Source organism: Phyllostomus hastatus, unplaced genomic scaffold (assembly GCF_019186645.2).
Source record: "Phyllostomus hastatus isolate PE091 unplaced genomic scaffold, TTU_PhHast_1.1 phas_contig_210, whole genome shotgun sequence".
In the NCBI taxonomy this organism is placed as follows: Eukaryota; Metazoa; Chordata; class Mammalia; order Chiroptera; family Phyllostomidae; genus Phyllostomus; species Phyllostomus hastatus.
The window spans coordinates 15,135,371-15,160,114 of record NW_025333737.1 but is presented as its reverse complement, the minus strand read 5'-3'; the positions used below and the strand labels follow the sequence as shown (position 1 = coordinate 15,160,114).

The following is a 24,744-nucleotide window of genomic DNA, read 5'->3' as shown; positions in this document are numbered from 1 at the left end:
TTATTTATTTTTAGAGAGGGAAGGGAGAGAGGGGGAGAGAGAGAGAGAAACATCAATGTGTGGTTGCTGGGGGTTATGGCCTGCAACCCAGGAATGTACCCTGGCTGGGAATCGAACCTGGGACACTTTGGTTCCCAGCCCGCGCTCAATCCACTGAGCTACGCCAGCCAGGGCTATATATAAATATTTTTTTACAAAACGATTTCACTTCATACAGTGCATCAATACATCCCTTTTAATAATATTTCAACCTTACTTTGACAGTTTTTACATCTACAGAGAAGTTGAAAAAATAGCACAAATAATACCCAGTTTGCTTTATCTCTCTCTAGATCTTTTTCTGAACAATTTCAAAGTGACTAGACTTCATGATATGTCACCTCTAAATACTTTAATGTGCATGTTCAATAACATTAGACATTCTTCTCTCCTAAAAAGCCACAATGCCATTATATGACCTAAGAAGGCTTAATAGTTCCATAACATTATCTAATATGCAGAGCATATGCAAACCCCAATGTCCCCAAAGTATCTTTTAAGCTTTTTGTTTTGATCTATGATCAACCAAAGCACGTGCACTGTGTGTGGGTAGGTCTCTTTGGTCCTTAGCATTCTGTCCTTTTTTGCTTTGTTATGTTTTCTACTGTTTTGAAGAGTCCCAGACTCATAGAATAGTCTATATTCTGAATTTGATTGATTTCTCATAATAAAATTTGGGTTATAATTTTTTGGCACGAATATCCTATAGGGGGTGTGGTGTCCTGCTTTATAACATCACACCGGTACTAGACAATGCTGTTTGGTGATGCTGTTTGTTTATCTCTGCGGTCAGGTGGTGACTGCCAGATTTCTCTAACGTGAACCCCACACCCTTTTGGTAATTAGTAGGTAATTAATAGGTGATCTATGGGATGACTCTCAGACAGTAGCCTATTTCTAAACATTTAACCCAATGATTTTAGCATATTTTGATGTGCTTTGCCTGGGTTGATAATTACAGTGGAGTAGCAAAAGAATTTTTCTAATTCTATCATCTCTTCTACAATTATTAGTTGGCATTCTTCTCTAAAGAACTTTCCCCTCCCCTTTATCAATTATGTATGTATCTATGGATGGATAGATCTATTTAACTTGTTATCATCATGGTCTCAAGGATATGTTTTATTCAATTACCTCATGAAATGTTTTTGATGCTGAAATTGTACCGAGCACAGAGAGTGGAAGTTCATTCAACCTGGCATTTGACTTAAGGATTTGAGTACTTCTTTGCTCTCTGGTGCAATAAATATCATAGTCTCTCCTTGTGCTTCACCTACCTCAGAAATGGAGTCAGCTATTTCTCCAAGAAGCTCTAGCTTCTTTTACTTGAGAGTGGTATTTAGAGACCAATGTCTGTGCGCCAGGTGTGCTCATTGCTATGGAGTGGCATTGTTCTGGCATCGTTCCTAAATCCTTTCAGTGGGTGAACTAGAAACATGTGCTTTTAAACACATGCGTTCATAGTAATATCCCTAGTTACAATGTAATACAGTATGGGTTTTCCCCTTTTTATTTTATATTTATATCTCTTGTCTATTGTATTTAAAATCTTTTTTCCTTAATTATGTTGATATACTTTATTTGTTTTACTCTGCAACAAACATGAAATAATTTCAGAATTACAATATAAATATTACTCTGAGTAAATCACTAAGTAAAGTATTATTTCTTTGACATTCTCTTTGTCTTTAAAATATATTCTTCATTGTATGGATCCATCATAATTCTTTTTGTTGGTCAGGTAGGTTGCCTCCACCTTTTTCCTATTGTGGTAAATAGTGGCATGGTGAATGTCCTTATATATTGATACACATTTTTATCTCTTTAAATTCACAAAAGGGGGAATTCATACTACTCGAGTATCACAACGATTAAAATTTTTTTTCTCAAATTGTCTTCCAGAAATTCTGTACCAAGTTACATTTCTAGATGCACATAAGAATGCCAGTTCCTATGTAAATTTTCCAACTATTATCTTTTAAAATGCCTTTTTCACTTTGGGAAAAGATTATAATTTTAATTTGTAACTTCAATTTAGTTACTACACAGGTTCATTTATTTGTCTCATCTATTTAGAATGTATATTCCATCTATTTATAAAAAGGATCTGAGATGACTTAGAAGTTTGAACTCAAGCAGTTTTTTAGAAATGGAACAACAAAAGCAAACTGATTTATGGAGAAAACACTGAGAAGAGTGGTGGCCTCTGAAGGGGACGAGGGCAGGTACTGATGGGCAAGGGGCACCAGGGAACTGCATGGAGTGCCAGGAACCTGACGGGGGTTTGGGTTACATGGTTACATACATACATTTGTCCAAACTCATTGCATAGCCCTCTTAATGTGTGTACAGTTCACTGCAGGTCATTTTTACCTCTAAAACCAAAACTGGGAAAAAGACGAACAATCAAAACCACAAAAGTGTGACTACATGTGTTGGGCTGTGGGAGTGATTAATGAGTAAAACAAAGAAAACTTTGCCCTTACAGAGCTATAGTCTAGGTGGGGAGGCAGACATTTTGGTAAGTAATTATTCTATAAATGTAAAATTACAAGTCATACTTTTAGAACAAAGGAAATAATGGATGGTCAGAATAAGATGGAGCAGAGGGGTCTGGATCCAGCTGGGGGAAGGAGCAGTTGGGGAAACCCTCCCTGAGGAGGTGACCTGGGCTGGGATGGGAGGCACGGTGGGAAGGCGGGGTGAGTGTTGCAAGAGGAGGGAACAGCATGTACCGACTCCCTAGCAGGAGGGGACCTGGCACCTAAGAGGACCCAAAGGTAGTGTGGATGGAGCACAGGGCTGGGTGGAAGGCCAGCTTCCACAGGGCCTCATTGATTACAAGATGTACTTTGGTCCCCCTTCCAAAAGCCAAGGAAAGCCACAGAAGGGGGTTAGGAGGCAAGTAAAGTGGTGAATCCCAGTGATGGTATCACTTCACCTGTGGTAGGAAGTGTGGGACTTGGGGGCAGGAGTGGAGGTGTGGAGCCTTGTTAGGAGGCCTTTGCCTTCTAATAACAGGTAATAGCAGAGAACAACACACAGGTGCATCAAAAGATATTGGGGAAGTAAAATTGATAGGACTCAGTGATGCATAGTGAGTATAAGGGTGAGGAAGAGAGGGAGTGTCAGATTCCAACGATACAAAAGAAAGGGTGAAGGTCTTCCTTTGGCACTGGGCCTGTTGCATTTGAGATGTCTCTGCGACATCCTCACAGAGATCACTGAGCAAACAATGGAATATTCAGATCTGAAGATCAACAGTGAGGTTTGGATAGGAAATGAAGATTTGGGAGTCATTGGCAGATAGCATCTTGATGAACTACCCTAAAAAGGATATGGAGAGCAGGGCTTCTTGGGGACAGGGCAAGAACTCGGATGGGGAAAAAATTACATCTCTGTTTCCAACAATGTCTAACTGAAATCTAAGCATATTTTGCATTTACGAATGCAGGCAACAAGCCACAGTAGTATTCACGGTACCTGCAATTTTTGTCACCAATAGAAATCACAGAGATGTTCACATTTCATTAAGTTTGTTGCAGATGTCTCAAAATACCCTTTACACCCATCGCTTGCTATTTAATGTGCTAATAAAGAAGCACATACATTACTGAATCACAGATTTCTAAAAATATTTTGATGAGTATTTCAATAAAAGTGGTTTCCTTTTTATCTTGGGTTTTTTTCTTTGCATTTGAAAGTATTATTCTGAGAAAAGGATCTAGAGAGTTCACCATTGTGCCTAAGAGGTCTGCAGCACAACTGTAGGATAAAGTCACCAGGTATGGATTGAGGAGGGAACCAAGCCTCAAGAAATTCCAGGACTAGAAGCCGGAGTGGAGGAGCAGGAGACATGGGAGGAAGCCAGGAGAACACTGTGGCTTCACAGAAGCTCGGGGCCACAGTGTTTCGAGGAGGGTCGAGTGGCCCGGCCAGTCAGAGTGGCCGAGAGGTCAAGGACAGTGAGGACTGGAAGAGACATGCTGTGTTCGGAGACAAGGAAGTCATTTGACAAACAGCCATTTCTGTGGAAGGAGGAGCGTGGAAGCCAGATTGGAGTGGGCTGAGGAGTGAGTAGGAGGTGGGGAAATGGAGTCAGTCGGTGTAAATAATTATTTTGAGAACTTTGGCTGTGAAGAAGAAATAAGTGAAGGGGATATGGGATCGAGGAAGGGCTGTTCTGGGTTTGTTTGTTTTTTCCTTCCATTTTTGGTAGGAGACCTCAGATCACAATTAAATGCTGCCGGGAAGCCTGTGGTAAAGAGTTGGAGATCCAGGCAGAGAAGGGGTGGGGAGTGCAGGTGGAGAGGTGGTGAGGAGGGGAGGGGGAGGGGAGGGGGACTTGTGAGCTGAGGTAGCTTCGGTCTGAGGACGGAGAGGTTGAAGACTGGGGAAACAGATTTGAAGTGGAAGAGAGTTGACCAGGGAAACTGGGCAGCATTGAGGAGTCCCAGGAGGTTGTTGGCTGTGACCCTTCAGGGGACCATTTTCTAAAGTTGGGTGATTTTTCTCCAGTAGTTGCCAGTGGCCTGGGTGCAGCCCAGATACCAGGGATGGGCGGTGGTGGGGGGGGGGGCAATTGACAGAGAGGTGTGAAAAAAAGACAAAAGGCAAGGGAATTAAGAAAACCAAGCACAGAATCTGGGCTGCTTAGAAACAATGAGAGGGCACAAGGGCAGCAGAGGCTCCGGAGAGGCAGCAGGAGTGTCCCAGAAGTGGATGCGTGGGAGGCTGGTGCTGAGCAGTAGATTTTAGAGCTGGAGGACTTTGGGTGGAGGATGTTGTCTAGGGTGTGCTGTGGGTGGTGAGGGTGGCAGAGTGAAATGCAGGGGACACTTAAGAAGCTTGGGAACTGAGGAGCTAGGTTGTGGCTGGACTAGCTGGGTAGATGCTGAAGTCGTTGGGACTGTGGCAGCAGATTAGGACATGGGCGAGCAGAGATGGAGCCACTCCCAGAGTCTTCACTGAATAACAGAGACTGGCCAGGTGACAATAGGACAACAGTGGGGTGTGGGGTGGTGCAGGGGAGAAGGTGGAATCAAACAGATAAGCTTCAGTGGACCCGTGCTTCCAACAGAGCCTGGGGAGCAGTGGTCTGGGAGCAGCATGGGGGAGCAAGAAGGCTGCCCTCCTGCCTCCTGACCCTAAGGAAGGGGTGCAGGGGGAGCTGCAGGAGGGAGCTCTGAACTGAGGTCTGGCGCACCTGTCCTGTGCTGCAGAGAGGTCGGGTGGCTCACCCTTTCCAAATGTGCCCATCTCTCCCAGACCTGGGCTCTTCCTTCCACCTGTAATGTCCGCCCTCCCTTAGATCTCCACTCCCACTTCTGTCCCCCCCAAATCCTGCTCATGCCTTAAGGGCCAGGTGAAAGTCTACATCCTCTGTGGAGCTTTCCCAGGTTTCCCAGTTGCTTTTTATTTTTAAATATTTATTTATTTTTAGAGATTGGGTAAGAGAGAGTGAAAGGGAGAGAAACATCAATGTGTGGTTGCCTCTCTCATGCCCCCTATTAGGGACCTGGCCTGCAACCCAGGCATGTGCCCTGACCAGGAATCGAACTGGTGACCCTTTGGTTTGCAGGCCTGTGCTCAATCCACTGAACTACATCATCCAGAGCTCCCGGTTGCTTTTCATTACACTCAGTAGATGATGTCTTGGAGCACAGGCCCCGTTTGTGTAACGTCTTATTTCGCCAACTCTGAATTCCTGGAGTGCGGGGCTGTGGTTTATTCCTCACTGTGTCCACATAGCCTCTAACAGGATTTAGAATTGGACACAAAGGATTTAGAATTCCTTGATGAATAAAGCAACATAAAAAAATCCAAGATTTTATGATGAAATACTGTAAGTTGTAAATCACATTTAATGCAGTACGCACCTGAATAATATCTCGCAAATGAAAAAAATTTAATTTTGATATCTGAATTTTAATTTGTTTATAACAAGGGTTTTTTTTGGGGTTTTAAAAATGAATCATAATTATTTTTTAAAATGGGAATTTTTAATAAAAGGTAGTAAACTGAAATACATAGTGCCACATAAAATGAGAGAAAAAGCCATTTTATTTTAATCTTCCCTCATGCCATTTCTCAGCTGCTGAGTCCAATTAACACAGGGAACCCTTCCGGTCAGAGGCCGGCAGTCATGGCACCGGCAGTCTCAGTGAACTGGGATGACAGTTGGTGTTTGCGTCACCCGGCCCCATGGCAGGAGTGCCCCAGTGGACAGACTGACTCTAGGCAGTCTTGCTTGTCTATTGAAAAAGGTAGGACGGCATTCTGGAAGCAGCTGCGATTTAAACTGACAGTTGTCCCATTTTCCTGCCATGCCCTATTTTAAAATTACCTACTGGAACTCAGACAAAGCACAGAAATGAAGGCGAAATGACGCACTGCTGGCTTGGCCAAAGATACGGTTATAATGTTCGTTTGCTCCAGGAGCGCGGTTGAGGGTCTCCAGCACCCTGGTTTGCCCACAGAGGGGCCTGCACACCAGGTCTCCCAGCCAATCTACCATCTTGTAAAAGAAACTCCAGTGCAGTCTGGTAAGTTATCCGGCGCAACGTTCAGCCACAATTAGACAACATTTGTTAGACCGTACAGTGGACCCTGAGTCGTCAGCCTGGGGCCCCTCTGAGTTTCCCCGGTCCCCGGAGAGCTGCTGCCCAGCTGTTCCTGTGTCTTTGTGCTCTTGCCTACCTGTGACAGAAGGAACTACCCGAGCTTTACAGAAGCCATCTGTCCTTTGCAGAGTGGTATGCCGGGACAAGAGTGTCCTCTTTAGCTGGTTACTCTGGTCACCACCAGTGCAGAGGTTTCCTAGTCATTAATTATAATCGACCAGTCTTCCAGGCCAAACTGGCTGTCACACACAGGCAGCCTTGCCAAACTACTGACCTCTCAATAATTTCAAGCAAGGCCGGGGAGCATTCACTACTCCCAGTCACAGAGCCGCCTTTCTGCCCTCGCTCAGGGTGGGGATTCCTCTTCTGGCTGTTAGGGCTTTGTCACTGGGACTTCAATGTGGGCATATGCCTAAAATACTCCTGCAGGCGTCAGCCATGGAGCACTCACTGCATTCCTGTTATGTGGTGGTCATTGGAAATACTATATGACAATAAACACACCTGCTCTTGAGTAGCTCCAGCCTAGGGTAGGAGGCAGAGAGGAAGGTGCACCTGAAGGCCGATTTGAATCCAGAGGATGTAGTGGAAACACAAAGGAGGGACAGGAGCAAAGTCACCTGACCTCCAGGAAAAGCCTTGGAAATTCTTTCCAGAGGAGGAGAATTCAGAATTGAGAGTCTGGCAGCAGGGTCTTGAATACCTTGCTAATGTATTTGAACTTGATCCCAAGGCCAATGGGGAACCACTGAAGAATTTTTAATGGAGGAGTGACATGATCCCATTTGCTTCTAGTGGGGCCATTCTTACCACAGCCTGGAAGACTGGCTGGGATGGGGGAGGTGAGGACAAAATCACCAGGGGAACAAGTCCTACAACAATCCAGGCAAAAAAAGATAGGACCCTGGGAAAAGAGGTGCTGGTGGACAGATTCAAGAGAGAAGAGATAAGACAGTCCAGCTCTGGTGTCTGATTGCTGTGAGGTGTGGGGAGGAGCAGGAGGAGGAGTCTTAGGTAGTTTCCAGAATTCTGGCTTGGGCAGAAATAGATTCAGGAAGAGGAATAACTTGAAGGGAGAGGATGATGCACTCAGCACCTTGAGTCTGAGGGGCCTGAGGGACACGCCAAGGTGAGCAGATCAACAGCTAAAATGGAAAACAAACTCAAATGAAAATTCCCACAGAACAGGCTGTGCATTCCCTTTGCATGACGTACACGCTGGGCTGGAGACGCTGTGCGCAGAGCTAGCTATTACTCAGGTGCACCTCGAGGGCGCAGAATCTGCGCCAGAGTCAAGAGGGCGGCGGTGACGAACACTGAGCCAGGTGTCAGAGATGACTCACAGCTCTCCCAGGGTGGGGCCCTTTGGCGGCTGGAACCGGTGTGTGCCTGTGTGGCCTGTCTCCTCCGCACTGGGGCCTGGGGACAGAAAAAAGGGAGGCCCAACCCACAGGAATTTGACAGTGGACAAGTAGAAGTTAGAGAAAATTAAAAGTATGACTCATGAAATGCATATGCCATGTGCTAAACCCTGGCTGCTTTCATGACACTGTTAAAGGCATTGGTAGGCTGACATTGATGGATTAATGAGAGAACAACTCCCTAAGAGCTGTTTGAAAGAGGAGAAGCTAAAGATTTCGCAGACAGGATAGGCTGAATAAATAGGTAATGAAAGGAACTGTGCAAATATACCCACCCAGGTGATAGCAAAACACAAAATGCTAATTAAGCCAGCAGGAGCTACAGTGTTGTATTGCAAAGCAGTGTATTGAGGATCGGAGGCGGGGCCAGTATCTGGGGAACAAAACCCTCTCCTGGCCCCTGGGGTCTTGTCTTGTGTGCGTTTTGGACTTGACAGCAGTCTGAAGCAGGGCTGCCCCATATCTCTCTGTGACGATGGATACAGTCCATATGTGTGTGTGGTCTGATAAGGCAGCCACGGGCAACATGTGGCTCCTGAGCATGTGAAGTGTGGCTGGTGAGACCAAGGAACAACTGACTTCTACATTTTATTTTAATTCATTTAAATTTAAAGTTAAATAGCCCTGTGTGCTAGTGGCCACTGTATTGGACAGCATGGTTCTAGACTTCGGCTGCCTGGATGTATGGATGGATGTTCCGACCTTTTAAGCCTCTGCAGATTACTTGAAGAGGCTTTATTTTAGCCTCCAAAGTTTGTGTGGATTATGATGGACAGAGCAACGACAATGTTTATGTTGGGTAACTGCTTTCACCCTTTACCTCACCTGGCTTTCTGGGAGATCCAGGTGATCTCACCGATGTCAACATCCTGCTGAGCCAGGCCTGGGGGCAGAGCCAGCTGCTCAAGCTCACAGGGGAACTGCCTCCTTCACGAGGTTGGGTCCTGGTTACCTGAATCTAAATACTTAATCGCTGGATTGCTGATGGAGAAAGGACAATAATCCTATTTCTATTAGCTGAGCAAACCGTGCTCTTGAAAAACTGAGAGCTGGTCTCCACCTTCTTTGCCGATGAAGTAAATGCAGTGACCATGTGTCCCTCAGTCCTTGAGGTTTGTGCACTTGGAACAGTGTCCCTTCCAGCAAGGACACAGGATCTTGGAAGAGGAGAAGGGTCCATGGTGTTTCTCTTCACAGAAGGCTGCTGCCCTCCAGGTCCTGGGCTAATCGTTTTCATCATGTTCTATGGGGAAATCAGGGCTCCTGCCCCTTCTGCATGAAGGTTGGAGGGGGTGAAAGACCCTGGTGCCCAGGCCAATCACAGCCAGCTCCCGAGGCCAGCAGCTGTCCTGGGGAAATGATTTCCTGCTCATATCGAGAGATTGCTTTGTTTTTTAGTCTACTAAATCATCCAGCTTCTATGTGGAACTGATGTTTATTTATTTCCCTATTAAATTCTAATCTGATTAAACAGTTCACAGGGTTGTATGTACTTTGAGAAGGGTCTAAAATGAAGTTGCTACATTATATTGGCTTTTAGAAATCTGACCTAGGGCTGAACTGAGGTGAAAAAAGGTATTCTAGAAGCCTCAGAACCTGCCCTTCCATGGATATTTGTTGGGGCATCATTTGCAAAATAATTGGACACCAGGGCAATTTATAATGTATTGTAATGTTCGTATAACATTTAAGAGTCTCACCCGTTCTCATAACAACCCCATGAGATAAGCTTAAGGAGAAGAATCTCCTTGATGGGAAAAGTGCTTAGAAGGAGAGTGGCTTGCCTGAACTCATGTTGTCATGAAGGACAGAGCTGGCCCTTGGTGATAACCGTTCTTTCTCCTAGGCCACATCACCAATCGAAACCTCTTTAGGAGCTCCCACTCCACACAACATCTCAGCACAGGCTGGGTAGGTATTGCTTTATCTTAGACTTAGATGGAACACAACCTCTGCCTAGCTAGAGGTTAAAGGCACTGGGTAATGAAGAAGGTATGTCATAATGGAGTGGCCGCCACATTAACCATGCATTTGGGGACCTACCCACCGCTAGGCAGGTGTCAGGAAACTATAGCTGGATACTGGCTCTGTTACCTGATGGTAAAAGCCTCACTTATTCCAGACCCATCGGAACTGTGACACTCTGAGGCTGGGTTAAGGAATGAGCAAGGGACGGGAATTGCAATACGTGTCAAAATTTGGTGGTGGCATGTTTTGCATTGTGACTGTACAGTGGAAAAATGACCATGGATTAAGCCATGCACTTTCACAATAGGCACTCAATCCGAGAGTGAACTTGCCTTCAGAAATCAGAGGCAAAACGATCCTTAGAGTTTTCAGCCCCAGAAATCGCTGGCAGGAATTTACTCAGGGAGGTGTTCACCTAGGATAGAGGGCTTTGGTTAGGTTCTACTGTCTCATTGAGCTGTGCCTTTCTGCTGCCCTTTTCTGTTTGACCAAGGATCTCTTACACTCTAGTGCCTAATATGACACTCAATACACTGAGCTCTGGAAATTGGATCTGTCTGGCCTGGGTTCTCTGTGGGAGGTGCCAACGTTCCTACTCACAGCCTCCTCTGGGAGACCAGCTCCAGGACCTTCCTGCTTTGGAGAATCTTGGAGAAAGAGTTCTGACAACTTCTTCATTCCCTCAGGATTTGAGATATAGCAGGGCAGGCCCAGACTAGGAAGCTTTAAGAACCACCAACTTTTCACAGAAATGTAAGCAGGAATCCATACCTGAGAAGGGGATTCTCCAAACCAACCTATGATCCTGGGGGCTGAGGATTTCCAGGATCTGGTCTGAGTCTCCTAAGGGATCTCTGGCTCCCCTTGTACCAAGCAAACACTGAAGGACAGAGCCAGGAGGGATCCACTGTTATGAGCACACAAGTCAGATGGCTGCTGACATGATACATCCAGTGACATCTTTTCTCACCCTGCCTCTCCTGCAAATCCTCTAGTGTCCCCCAAAGAATATCCATGATAGAGAGAGCCACACAGAGAGGGTTTGACTATGGAAAGTTCTGATTTTGTCACTCTTCTTGATAGAGAAGATATGGCCTTGAAGGCACTGGCACAGCCCAGGCCCAAACCCTTGGGATATCATTATCTGGAAAGAATCGGGATCGTGTAACTAATGCTGTTTCAAGTTCTCAGACATACCAAGAGGCGACATGGTGTGAACATTGAAAATTCCTACCCTTGTACTTGAGGATAGAAATTGCTAGTTTTATGCATCCTACCACTTGTTTTTGTCTTTATTTCATAATTGCTTTTATATGTACAACTATGTCCTTTTTAGATGTGGTCTGAGTGTTTTGCAATGATGACTTAAAGAGCTGAAGAAAACTACAGAAATCTGTCACCAACTTGTCCCCCAAGTAACTTTGTAAAGAGAAACACGGAACTTTAAGTCCCAGAATGTCTCAAATGCATGAGCGCTGCCATACAAAATAGCCGTGACTATGGACATGGATCTTTCCTGAAAACTGAAGAACTCAGCTGCCCCTTGTTTAATAATTCCAACCTAGGGAGATCGCTACATGCTACCTATTTGGCTTAAATTGCATTACATTTTTCATATCTGTTCTTGATTTTTGTTCCCGTGTACAAAAATGTGAGACGTTACCTTAATGCTAAACATGTGTCTTTCTAGCCAAAGGAGATTTAATTTGGGGGTTAATCACACTCCCTACATTTAATCAGCACCGGGCACTGCTCTCGTAGGTAGTACCCGAGTGACAGGAAAGGTCCAGGCGACTTGTTCCTCTCAGTGCTGCCAATACTGCGAGACAGTCTCTCCTACCTTCAGACTGTAGGGGGGATATTTTGTTGTGTGACTGTGTGTTCCTTACTAGGCAGTATGGATCTCTCCCAGGGATACAGCTACATCCATAAACATCAATCACTGGTGTTTTTAGCTGTCCTTTGAACATTAAATAACCGCAGTGTGAACATCCCAGATTAGAGAAGAAATCCCAACAAGAACTTGATTGATATCAGGCATCCAGGATCTATCTCGGGGATCCATACCTCCAAAAGAAAAGACAGTCCATCCTCTGGAGTAAATTTCAGGCATAAAATATTAAGTAAGAATTCATAAAAGGCATATTACTCATCTTAAATCAATTCGCCATGCTAACAACGGGTGTTGAATGCAGCTTGTGGTATTTAGCTTTCATAGGATAAGTAAAATTCTTACGCAGAGAAGAGCTTACACGTGAAATATGATCGTTCCGCCTAGTGGTTCAGAGCACCCTGTCTGGGCTCAGACGGCCTGGAAAGGAATACCCACTCTACCACATACTGGCTGTAAAATCTGGGGCAAAATTTCTTAACTTTTCTAAGGCTCAGTTTTCTTCTCCATCAAAGGAGGCAAATAATATATAGCGACTTAAGAATATTAAATAAGCCAATGTGTATAAAGTCCTTAGCACAGTGTTGGAACATTGTAAGCACTCAAATAATGGTAACTACTAACTACTACTGTTATCATCCTCATTCTTGTGTTGCTATTATATTATACCAAACTTTTTATTTATTATCATCCTAGACAAAAATATTTGGACAATGGCTAGTTATTATGTGATGCAGCATTGTATTTTACTCTCTTCATTTAAACGAAAAACTGGATTTGCAGTGCAGTGGGTTAGACTCTGAGGAAAGAAGGGTGAGGCTGAACTGGAGTGACGGCGAGCGAGGGTCATGTGGCGGGGAATGGTACCCGGAATGGGAGTGCCTGCCCCGGCCTCTTCCGCCCTGACCTGTAGGATTCTTCAATATCTCCTTTTTGTGTTGGCTTTTTTCCCAGGTAACACACACACACACACACACACACACACACGCATGCACGCACACACACACACACACAGTAGCAGGAGAATGTCTTCCAGGGTTCTAGGTACCTGTTTGGAAGGTGTCCCACTTGAAAACCAGGATTTCTCAAAATTTGTCTCTTGCCCCCCGGATAGATCTCCATAGTTCTCGGCTGAGTCTCTTCTGTGTTCCTGTCTTCTCAGACAAGCCTGGAGAACAAAAGAGGCTTGTTTTGTTTAGTTTGTCACTTTGGGTCTATGACTAGCTTTGATACCTTTATGCTTACTTCCTATTGTGAAGAACATGAAATAAATCACAGAATAAATACATGAGGTACGTCTCCGGTGTACATCACTGTTACCAAGTACCAACACACCCACCCAGGCATCACTCCTCTTCCCTTAGCCCCAACTGCCAGAGCAATAGCATCAGTCATTGCTTGAATAAATTCAAACAACAAACATACCAAGAGGTATTTTGTCAAGTATTTCCCCAACAATCACCTTCTTAGGGAAGGAAGGAAGGACCTAGTATACCGCATTAACTTCTCCTGGTCTCTTTCTCTTCATGGCTCCTCCTTCATACTCACCTCCATCCACTCTACTCTATCCCTTTGGGTTACACCCTAGTTACAGGAGAAGAATTTTCATACGTGAGCCTTCAGCACGTGCTGCTCCCTCCACTGGGAGTGCCTTTCCCAGGATGTTCTCTTGACAAATCCTGCTGCTCTCCTCTGAGAGCTAGCTGGGTGGCATCCCCCATTTTCCCTGCCTCACTACTCTTCCCCAACCCAAATCAATTGCTCCTTTATACAGACATAGCTTGAATTATGCAAAATTTTCCCACATTGTATTTAGTTGTTTTGTGTTTGAGTCTGTTTCTCCTGCTGATCTCTGAGAACAGTGACAGTAAGGGCCACTTCTTTTCAATCCCCCAGCATCCAGCATTTAGTGTTAATTGAATTGCATTTTTGTTTTGGAGGAAAGTAACAATCCCCAAATGCAAAATGATAAAAATGTATAAACAAAAATGTTTTCTTTTCATTTTTAAAAAACAAAATGAGAAGAAAACTTAGTTCCAAAATATTTCTCCTCCCGTACGGGGATTGAACAAACTGAAGAATATCATGTGCTAGGGGGATTTCAACTGATAATGTAAATACCCCTGAGGAGTAAAACTTCTTGGAGCATTTCCAGGCTAGCAGAGCCAGTGACAGAATTCACCATTGCCCACCGCAGGCAAATTATCCATGTTGCAGTAGAGAAAGGCGGTGCACAGACCAGTGATAGTGTTTCTAAACCGGGCCCAACACATCTGCCTTCCGGGCTGGGCTGGGAAAGATTTCTCGGGCATTTTTTCATTTCTGTTGGAATAATGTCTCCTTCCTTTTTTTTTTTTAAAAAAAAAGATTTTACTTTTAGAGAGAGGAGAATGGAAGGAGGGGGAAAGAAAGAGGGAGGGAGGGAGGAAGGAAGGAAGGAAGGAAGGAAGGAAGGAAGGAAGGAAGGAAGGGTAAGAAAGAAAAGAGAAATGCTGATGTATGAAAGAATCATCCATCTGTTGCCTCTCCCAAGCACCCCAACTGGGGACTGGCCCGCAATCTAGGCACGTGCCCTGGCCGGTAATCGAACCAGCAAACTTTTGCTTTGCCCAAACAACTGAGCCATGCCAATCAGGGCACATCTCCTTCCTTGATGTAGAAGGACTTGCCAGGGCTTCCTGCCCTGGGGAAAGCCTGATATTATGCTACAAGGTTAAGAATAGAAATGACCTGATAGTACACAAACATTTTCCACTTTGGAAAGCAGAGAGTCGGTTACACTGTGCTTCACAACTGAGGTGTGAGGGAAGCGCCGGCTTCCAGTCTCCCGCACCGTGGCCAGACGGCACCTGGCTTCCCAGGAGAACGGTGCAGGTTTACCCCGCCTTGCTCAGAAAGGGAGAACAGCCCATAATGTTTTTTTTTTTCTAGCTCATAGTTTATCTTATTTCCAAAAACTATTTCATATAGATAGTAAGCCATTGTAATAAATCCTGGGCAGTGTTTGTTTTCATAAATAATTTAAACAAGAAAACTCAAAAATACTAGACAGTAACTATAATAAATAAGCACCAGAGAGGTAGCTGGAGAGTTCAGTGAAGTTTAGCTGAGTACAGGCCTCTTGTTTCTATTCCTTCTCCACTGACTTGTGACCAGAGCCGCTGATTGGCAGGAGCCCTGGTCTGGCCTGCTGTGTCCTGAAGCGGCAGATGCCTGTGCTACCCAACCTGCCGGTATCAAAGGAGCAAGAAAATGCTGATGGGCTGAAAGTGGAGGAGCCCGTCTTAGCAAAGGCTTGCAAGACCCAGGCAGAGTCTGTGGGATGAACAGAATTCTTGTGGGCTGAGTGTTTTTTGAAAATTCTCTCCAAGAATGCATGTGACTTAAATATTTCTTTACCAAAAGGGGATGAAGAATAGAATGGTTTGCAGTGATGAAAAAACCCTTTCCCCTCTGGTTCCTTATCCCTTCTTTCATAGAGGAACAGGAGAACAACACACCAGTGGCAAAGTAGGTACTTCCAATCTCTTTATTTTGATCCAGCCAAGCAATCTTTCTGTGTAAATCAAACATTAATCCTCTCAAGGTCATAGCTTTGCTGACAAAAACAAACACCGGGACAGAGTCAAGTCGAGGCTCCCAGTCCTAGAAAAAGCAGAATCCAGCCGTACTGCCCACAGGGGCTAGTTTTCCTGTTATTTGTAAATGTCATTTTGTTGGTGGTGGTGGTGGTGTTGTTGTTAATGACGTGTTTCTACTTTGGGGGTCCTGAAGTGACGGGGCAGAGGGGTGTGACATACAGAGGATGGGGAGGAGGAATGGCCTAGTAATTCAGAGTCACCAGGGGCACCCCTTACTCTGGAACTTTCGAAATATTCCCTTTCAAATTCACGTGCCTGGAGCCGGACTGCTATAAATAAGTTTCTGTTCACGTGACATAACTGGCTGAGAGCAGTCTTGAAATTGTAGGCGTGTCAGGTAACTCCTTATTCCTTTCTATTGGAGTACAGGGGCTCCTCCTTCACTCTTCCTCTGTGTTCTCGCCCCGCCCCCCACCGCACCTCGCCCCTCCCCCTGACAGCAGCTCCGGCCGTCAGGCGCCTTCTGTGCAGAAGCTAACGCTGCGGGGGTAGAACACAGAAGGTGCGTACATGCCTGTGGAGGGTGACGTGGGTTCTGTGACTCACTGTAACTCAAGCCTGGTAAACACGACAAACCCCCAGCGCTGCCACTTTCTAGCTTCGTGACCTTGGGCGAGCTCACTGACTCCATGGGTTGTCACCCCCCTCATCCGAAAGAGGGAGATGGGAGAGGGCCCTGGGCTGCCGGCGTGTTGGGGGAACTCCAGGCAGGGTGACTGGCCTCATGGTGAGTGTCCAATAAAAGACACTCATCATCACCATCACCATCATTATCTCATGACAATTTTAATTGTTTCCAATCCCATTCCTTGGTTTACTTTTATTTCTAACAGCCTTTGCCAAATAATGTGACTCTGATCTTAGTCACGGAGGAAGAAAGGCTCTTTCTGTCCTGGCCTGAGCATCGTTCTTGTTTTTCCACCCCGGAAGGAGACGGGTGTTTCCTAAGCCTGCTCATCCCGCAGCAGCCAACTGAGGAGATTCCGTCCTAGTCATTCAGGGGTCCTCTGTGAACCACTTTTCACTCAGCATTACAGCTTTCGAAATCCACAGGGATGCTCAAAACTTCTCTTGTTTCTTCTATTATCAGTCTCCTCTTTTACCTGGGCCCCTGGTGTTTTAAGAAGCCATCAGTGTATCACGGGAACACTTCTTCACCTCAAAGTCATGGCAGAAAAACTATCCTAAGACCCAGCTAGGGTACACCTCAGCCAACAATGACCCTCTGTCAAGGTTACTGTTACCCAAACTGCACAAGCTTTCAGGAAGTGGGAGTTGCCACTGCCTTCAATTGGTTCTTTTTGGTAGTGGTTCTTGTGACCTAACATGAGTAATCCACAGTTTGGGGTTTTAATTATCACTGGTGACATCATCAAAGTTCATTAGTTTTGAGAGGTTAAGTAATCAAATGAGTTGATTTCCTGTCCTATCTGAGGACAGTAGAGAAACACATACGTCAGAGGTGAGCAGAGCACAGAACGCTCCCTGCCCCCGACTGCCGCCCCCCTCTCATTCTCATGGGAAGGGAAGTTGAATTTTCTCCATTCCCTCAACTTTCTGAGCGGATGGTTCCAAACCCTCACCACCTGGCAGAGTCTCCGATCGTGCCCTTGAACAAGTTTATGTCATCATGCTCAGTGTTTGACCTATACTTGAAGGAATTAGGACGAATAAGTGACCTGAAACAAAACCCATTTGAACACATTTGATAGATTATGAAAAAGTCATGCTGAAATGCCAAGTAGAATCTTTCTCTCCAGCTTTCAGTGGACACAATGGCTAAATTCTGCCTCAAGTTACATAAACACATTTGACCAAAAGAAGAAGAAGAAGAAAGCTATGCAGCATAAACACCCTTGAAGAAATAGAGCCAAATTCTGAGATGGCATGTAATTATGTACTAGTTACTAGATTCTGAAATAGCATGTAATATGCCAAATAGATGTTTATTTCCTCTTGTTTTTTCAAAAGGGTCCCACCCAACCACTGAAAGGAGTAGCATCAAAATAACTCAGGGTGGGTTTAACCCTCCCCTCCTGCCGCTAGCACACAGACCTGTAAAGGCACTGCTAATTTGATGCATACCAACCCCTAGCATATTTTAGGATGTAGCAGGGATGGTGTGTACAGGAGGTTTCTAAGGGCTTCAATTTGAGCCAGTTTGTTAAAGACGAGCCAAGCACAGGAAGGAATATGTGGCAAACACATATGATTTGGGAGTCATAGCTAGTAATTAAGTCTTACACTATTTGTACACCCAGAAATGGGGACTCCTTAGTGTCCAAGCAGGTCACTGTGCTGTGAGTGAAAGCAAGATTTCTGCAAGTAACTGTCCAAGCTCATCAGTGACCCAGGATTTCAATATCCACCCAATACAAAGTCTACCTTAGTAAATTATCTAAATACAAATAGATCACATATGGACCAAATTATTGAGGGGTCATTAAAGTCACACAATTGATTCTTAACCCCCTACTTTAAATACTTTCTGGAACAAGGTAAGGGATAGATTAAATAATCTAACTAACTCATTGTGCTTCCCTTTCATGTAGTTTTGGTAGGTTGCTATATACTTACTTCAACAATACTCAGAACATCTTAAAGACAACCTGATTTATTTTTTGCAGACCTTGCGGTGAGTAGATTTGAAAATGCTCCATGAGGGTGGATTTGACTTATAGGAATAGTTACAAGTCATATGGACCTAAGTCTAGTAAACAGGGTTGGTTGTTAAGTAACACTGGCTCTCACCAATGACAAGGTGTTTGGTTCAACAGAGAAGAGTAAGTTTCCAACCCTGCCCTTAAGAAGTGGTCCCACACAAAGGGCACAACTTGAGTACCCAGTTTGGGTGACAGGGGAGGTTGTGCCCCAGGACTCTGCAGTACACCTACTAGATCAGGCCACACTACCAATACAGGGAGTCATAGCGGCTCTACCTAACTCATGGAAATGAACATAGGGAGGCTGCCAAAATGGGGAGACAAAGAAACATGGCCCAAATGAAAGAACAGCTCAAAACTCCAGAAAAAGAACTAAACTGAATGGAGATAAGCAATCTCTCAGATGCAGAGTTCAAAATACCAATTGTAAGGATGCTCAAGGAACTTACTGAGGACCTCAGCAGCATAAAAAAGATCCAGTCAGGAACCAAGGATACACTAATTGAAATGAAGGACAATTTACAGGGAAACAACAGTAGAGTAGATGAAACCACAATCAAATCAATGATTTGGAACATAAGGAAGAGAAAAACAACGAATCAAAACAACAACAAGAATCCAAAAAAATGAGGATAGTATAAACAGCCGCTGGGACAACTCCAAGAGGGCCAACATTTGCATCATAGAGGTGCCAGAAGGAGAGGAGAAAGAGCAAGAAATTGGAAATCTGTTTTAAAAAATAATGAAAGAACACTTCCCTAAGTTGGTGAAGGAAGTAGACATGCAAGTCCAGGAAGCACAGAGTGTCCCAACAAGATATATGCAAAGAGACCCACTCCCAGACACATCAGAATTAAAATGCCAAAGGTTAAAAATAAAGAAAGAATCTAAAAAGCAGCAAGAGAAAAGAAGTTACCTACAGGGAGTTCCCATACGACTGTCTGCTGATTTCTCAAAAGAAACTTTGCAGGCAAGAAGAGATTGTCAAGAAATATTTGAAGTCATGAAAAGCAGGGACCTACAGCCAAGATTGCTCTACCCAGCAAAGCTATCACTTAGCAGCAAATGGAAGATAAAGGGCTTCCCAGACAAGAAAAAACTATAAATGAGTTCATCATCACCAAACCATTATTCTATGAAATGTTAAAGGGACTTATTTAAGAAAAAGAAGAAGATCAAATATATATATCAAAAATTGAATCCAAAAAACAAACTAGCAAATAAGGAGAACAGAGACAGAATCATGGTTACAGAGAACATTTTGATGATTGCCAGATGGCAGGGGTGTGGGGGAATGGGTGAAGAGGTGAGGACATTAAGAAATACAAATAGGTAGTTACAGAATAGTCATGGGGATGTGAAGTACAATATAGTAAATGGAGTAGCTGAAGAACTTATACACATGACCCATGGATATGAACAATGGTGTGGGGATTGCCTGAGGGAGTGGGGGCTGCTGGGTGGAGAGGAGCAAAGGGGGAAAAATCAGGATAATTATAATAGCATAATCAATAAAATATAATTTTTTTAAAAGAAAGAGGCTGTGGTCCAGTTTGAGAGGAAGTCACACAAAAGAGTTTCATAAGCAATGGGAGAGAGGTATGAAAAGGGTGCTGTGGCATTGGAGTGACAGAAATGATCTCAAATCAATGATAGTGATGGCTGCAATTTGGTAAATTTACTAGAAGTCATTAATTATACATAAAATGGATGAATTTTATATGTAAGTTATACCTCACTGAAGTTGTCTCTTGAAAAAAAGGTGCTATAGGAGTAAAGAGGTCCCCTATGATTCTAAATTAAAACTGGGGTCCTCACCAACCTTGTGAAGTGTCAGGTAAATGAGGGTGAAGAACAAGTTAGAGACGTGGTTGTGGTTTAGGCTGTCTTGCTGTGGTTCTTGGGTCCTGGCCCGGACCTTAAGTGTGGGGAATCAACTGAAGGTTTTCATGCATTCCAATGGCATAGTCAAATTCACATTTCAGATAGATTTCAAGAAGGCAGGACTAGAGGCAAGGAGACCAGTGATAAGGATATTGTGATAGTCTTGGAGAGAAACTACAGAGGTTGAAACCAGGGTGGTGGCAATAGATAAAAATGAAGGCACAAGGTCATGAGCTTTTTCAGCAAACTTGGCAGGACATGGTGACTGGTGGGATGTGGGTGGTGAGGGAGGAGAAGGAGTCATCAGACAGGGAATAGAGGGGAGTGAGGCAGGAGGAAGGACATGCAGAGCGAAACTGTGGCCGTGCTGAATATGCCGTGCCCATGTGACATCCAGATGGGAATGTCTAATAGCAGGTGTGTGTCTGATTCCCACACTTTGGGGAGATTCAGGTTACAAGTCATTAGTATATGAATGGTGGTTAAAAACACAGGAGGGGAGCCCTGACCAGTATGGCTCAGTTAGTAGGGTGTCATCCTGAAAAGTGAAAGGTCTCTGGTTTGATTCCCACTCAGGGCATGTGCTAGGGTGTGGGTTCGGTCCCAATCGGGGTGAGTACCAGAGGTAACCAATCAATGTTTCTCTCTCACATGGGTGTTTTTCTCCCTCTCTTTCTCCTTCCCTTCCCCTCTCACTCTGTAATAAATAAATAAATAAATAAATAAATAAATACAATCTTAAACATAGGAGGGGATGAGATGGGTCTTGGAGACCTTGTGAATTAGAAGAAAATCAGGTGGAGGTTGGAAAACTGGTGGAAGTAACATCTGAGGGGCTGGGGAGAAGAATGTGAGAAACAGAAGGGACGTCAGGAGGTGTGATGTCAAAAAGCCAAAGGAGTGATGTTTCAAGAAGAAAGAAGTAATAGTGTCAAATGTAGATAAAGCTCCAGAAAGCAAAGACTTAAAAGGTGTCCACTGAATTTGGCTGCGGGTGACAACAGTTTCAGGGGCAGTGCGGTGACCTCCAGGCTGCGGTGGCTCAGGGAATGAGTGGGAGGAGAGAAAGTGGAGATAGAAATGTAGAGGACTGTTTGGGGACCTCTGGAGACTGGAAAGTGCTGGGGCTGTGAGTGGAAAAGGACACATGGTCCACAGGCAGCTTTGTTTTGTTCTCAGAATGGAGAGATTGGGCATGTTTGTAGGCTGAGCCAATCAGAAAGCACATCTCAAAGACAGATGAGAGGTCCATGGATGGAGAAGGGCTGGATACGGAGGGACATGGACCAAGACCTCAGGCTGAGCATTAGCATGAAGAGCGTCACCTCACCTCTCGGGACTTGAAGGCTAGATGGGGGTGTAGCTGGATGGAAGGGATGGGTGTCGAGTGGCCTCCCACCCATGGCCTTGGGTTCTCTGTTTTGTTTCATGTGTCTGTAAAGCAGGAAGAGAAATTCTTTGCTGAAAGTATGGAGAAAAGTTTAAAATAGTGATGGTATTTGCTTCTTTGCTTTGAAAGAAGTAGAGAAGTTTAAAATAGTGATGGTAACAGAGAGGGTTGATGGACAGGTGAACGTGTTGAAGCGAGTCATCCTTCACTCCTTTCTTTCTCAGTCCCGCCCCTCCAGCTCTCAGCAAGGGGTCTCTGCTGCTTCTGTTCTCTGGTCAGGCCACTTGTGACCTCTACTCCTGTCACCCTGGCCCGAACCACCAGAGTTTCTCTCCTAAATTGCCAGCGCAGTTTCCTTATGAGTTTTTCTGCTGCTTCTCTTGCCCCTCTCAGACCTTTCCCCACATAGCAGCCATGAGATATTTTAAAAATGTATTGGGTTGGCCAAAAAGTCTGTTTAGTTTTTTCCATAAGATCAAAGACACTTTTTTCATTTTCACCAATAACTGTATTGATTTGGATATTTTGAGTATTTCAGCTATTTCCTGCATAGTATAATGTTGATTGTTCTCAGTTAATGTCTTGATTTGATCGCTATCAACTTCACTGGTCTACCCGATTGTAGAGCAATATCCAATGAGAAATCTTTAGCACAAAACTTTGCAAACCACTTTTGACACATTCAATCAGTCAAATCACCTTTTCCATACACTGCACAAATCTTTTTTTGTGTTTCAACCTTTCTTGAAATAATAAAGCATAATATGCCAAAAATGTATATTTTCTTCCATCTTCAATATTAAAATAGCTACACAAATATTCATCAATTTTGATAAGTTTTTTTTAAATGCACACTGATATGGCAGCTGTCATAATACAATCTAACAAAATTGTTCTGAATGAAGTTAAAGACAACTAAGGACTAATACAACCATCTTATAGAAAAAAAAAAAACAAACGAACGAACTTTGGCCAACCTAACATATCAGATCATACCACTCCCCTGCTTAAAATCATCCGATAATTCTCATTGTGATGACAATAAACTCCACATACCGAGTGTTGTCTTGGTAAACATGACCAGGCCCTACCTGCCTTTCCCACACTCACCCTCGGTCAATGTGTTTCGGCCTCTCTGGTCTTTCGTTTCCTCCAATGCTCCAAAGTAGTTTCTGCCCCAGGGCCCTTGGACTTGCTTCCCTTCTGTTCAGGATGTTCTGGTTGGCTCTTTCTTGTCATTTACTTGCATGGCCAAAGTTACTTTCTCAAAGGGGACTTCCCTGTCTGTTTAGAGAAGCATCACCCCCAAACCCATTACCTCTGTTTTATCTGCCTCCGTAGCCATCAGAAACTGAAGCGATCTTACATACTTGCTTACTTGTACATATTGTTTGTTTCTCAATTCTAGACTAAGAGCTCCAGGATAAAAGGGACCTCATTCAGGACAAAGTAGGCACTTACGTATTACTATTTATGAGAACAGTGTTGAAAGTGTCCTTATAATAAGCACAGTGTTGAAAGCCCAACAGAGATTAGAAAATAAAACTGCAGTGGCTTCAAGTTGTTGTGATTTTTTTTTTCCAACAGAGATCCTAAAATAAGATTGATTATCTTAGGTGCCTGTTCTTAAGACAACTTCCGACAAGAATTTTGAAACATGGGCTGGGTGGCAGAGGCACCTTTGAGAAAAGTAGATGTACTCCAGCATGACCAGTTCGAATGTTTATGTTCTCACTATTTTATAGAAATTCCTTCCATTTTATGGTCTTGTAGGTATGTTGCCAAGTTGTGGGAGAAGTTTGCTGACTCCGTTTCTAGCCCCCAAGCTAAGCTGTGTTACACAGGTTACTGAGATAGGCCTGGTTTCCTTGGTGACCTGTGGGTTCAGTTCTATTCGAAATTGCTAGGGGGAAGGAAAACCAGATAACCGTCAGTTCTGTGTTTTCCTTGGGAAAGGAGTGCTTTTCAATCCTTAGTGAGGCTGAGGACATGCCTCCTGGGTGGATGAGGGTTGACCTCCGGGGCCAGCAGGCTGAATGACACTTCCTAAGTGTTCCCTGAATCCCACATTTCGTCTGGCAAGTTTGTCCTATGCTAGCTCTGGGTAATTGCATCACTGACTCCTCAGGCTCTCTGTCTGTTTAGTTTCTGCATATAAACACTGTAACTAAGGTGATGAATAATTAGCTTATTGTGGAATGTGCTAACCACCTTTCTTCTGGCAGAATGAGATGAAGGGCCCTGTCATTTTATAAATGGTAGGGCGACCCAATTTAGCTCCATAATGTCTTTTTCCCTGATGGCTGGTTTACCAAATTTAAGCTCTGCTGCCATTTGTTAACAAGGTTTGTGTGCCAAGTTCTGTACTAATACTTTGAAAAGGTTGTCTCATTTTGTATTCGTGACAATGTTATGAGGTAGGTACTATTATTATCCCCATTTTACAGACAAGGAAAGTGAGCCTCAGAGGTAAAGTGGATTTTTTATGGTCCCATGGCTTATAAAGTGGTGGGTTTTGGATTATAGAAAATTATTGCTGCTTATCATATATGCGTACTGACACTATCTGCTGAGTGCTTTTCTAACACTGCAAGCAAAGGGGGAAGGTAACTCCTATTTCCTGCGATTACCTGATATTCAGACTCCACCTTATGCTGCATTTCCCGCAGATATTGAACATCACTGAAGAACTTCTGTCTGTCCCTTGCTTCATGCAACATGATTCTTAATCCCCGACCTGCATATAAAAGATAAATAAACACACTGTGATAGAACCCTTTGTTACTTTGCCATATTTGGAATTAGTATAATTGTGTTTATTCTCTTTATTAATCTAATTTCCATTGTTTGAAAGACACAGATGCTCCTTTCAGACTGAAGGGGTTCTTTGTATGGGTGTGGATGCCCTTATAGCCCTCTCATTCTGGGTGCAAATAGTGCAACCATCAGCTGGCTTGCTAATGGAGCCATCAGCTGGCTCTAGTGACCCTGTCCCGGTTAGACATGGGAGTTATATTGACAGACACCTGATTCAGAAGTAGGTCTACAACATGATGACAAGAAAACTCAAGAACCTAGATAAATTTTAAGTGACTGAGGTTATGAGGCCTTGGGAATTTATTTATTTTTTATTTTTAAAAATATATTTTATCATTATGCTATTATAGTTGTCCTATTTCCCACCCTTCACTCCCCTCCACTCTGCACACCCTCTCCCACCCACA

At 44.1% G+C, this 24,744-nt stretch overlaps 1 protein-coding gene across 1 annotated transcript in view; it reads right to left on the bottom strand.

The window, feature by feature from the left end:
• The window catches only part of MARCHF10 (membrane associated ring-CH-type finger 10), a 72,480-nt gene extending 48,240 nt beyond the window's left edge, over window positions 1-24,240 (bottom strand). Inside the window, exons 1-2 of the mRNA XM_045836085.1 lie at window positions 24,151-24,240; window positions 12,991-13,110 (exon numbers count right to left, since the gene is read on the bottom strand). Coding sequence (XP_045692041.1) covers window positions 12,991-13,110; window positions 24,151-24,240 — 210 coding nt within the window. The remainder of the gene's footprint in view (window positions 1-12,990; window positions 13,111-24,150) is intronic.
• Window positions 24,241-24,744: the final 504 nt, after the last annotated feature.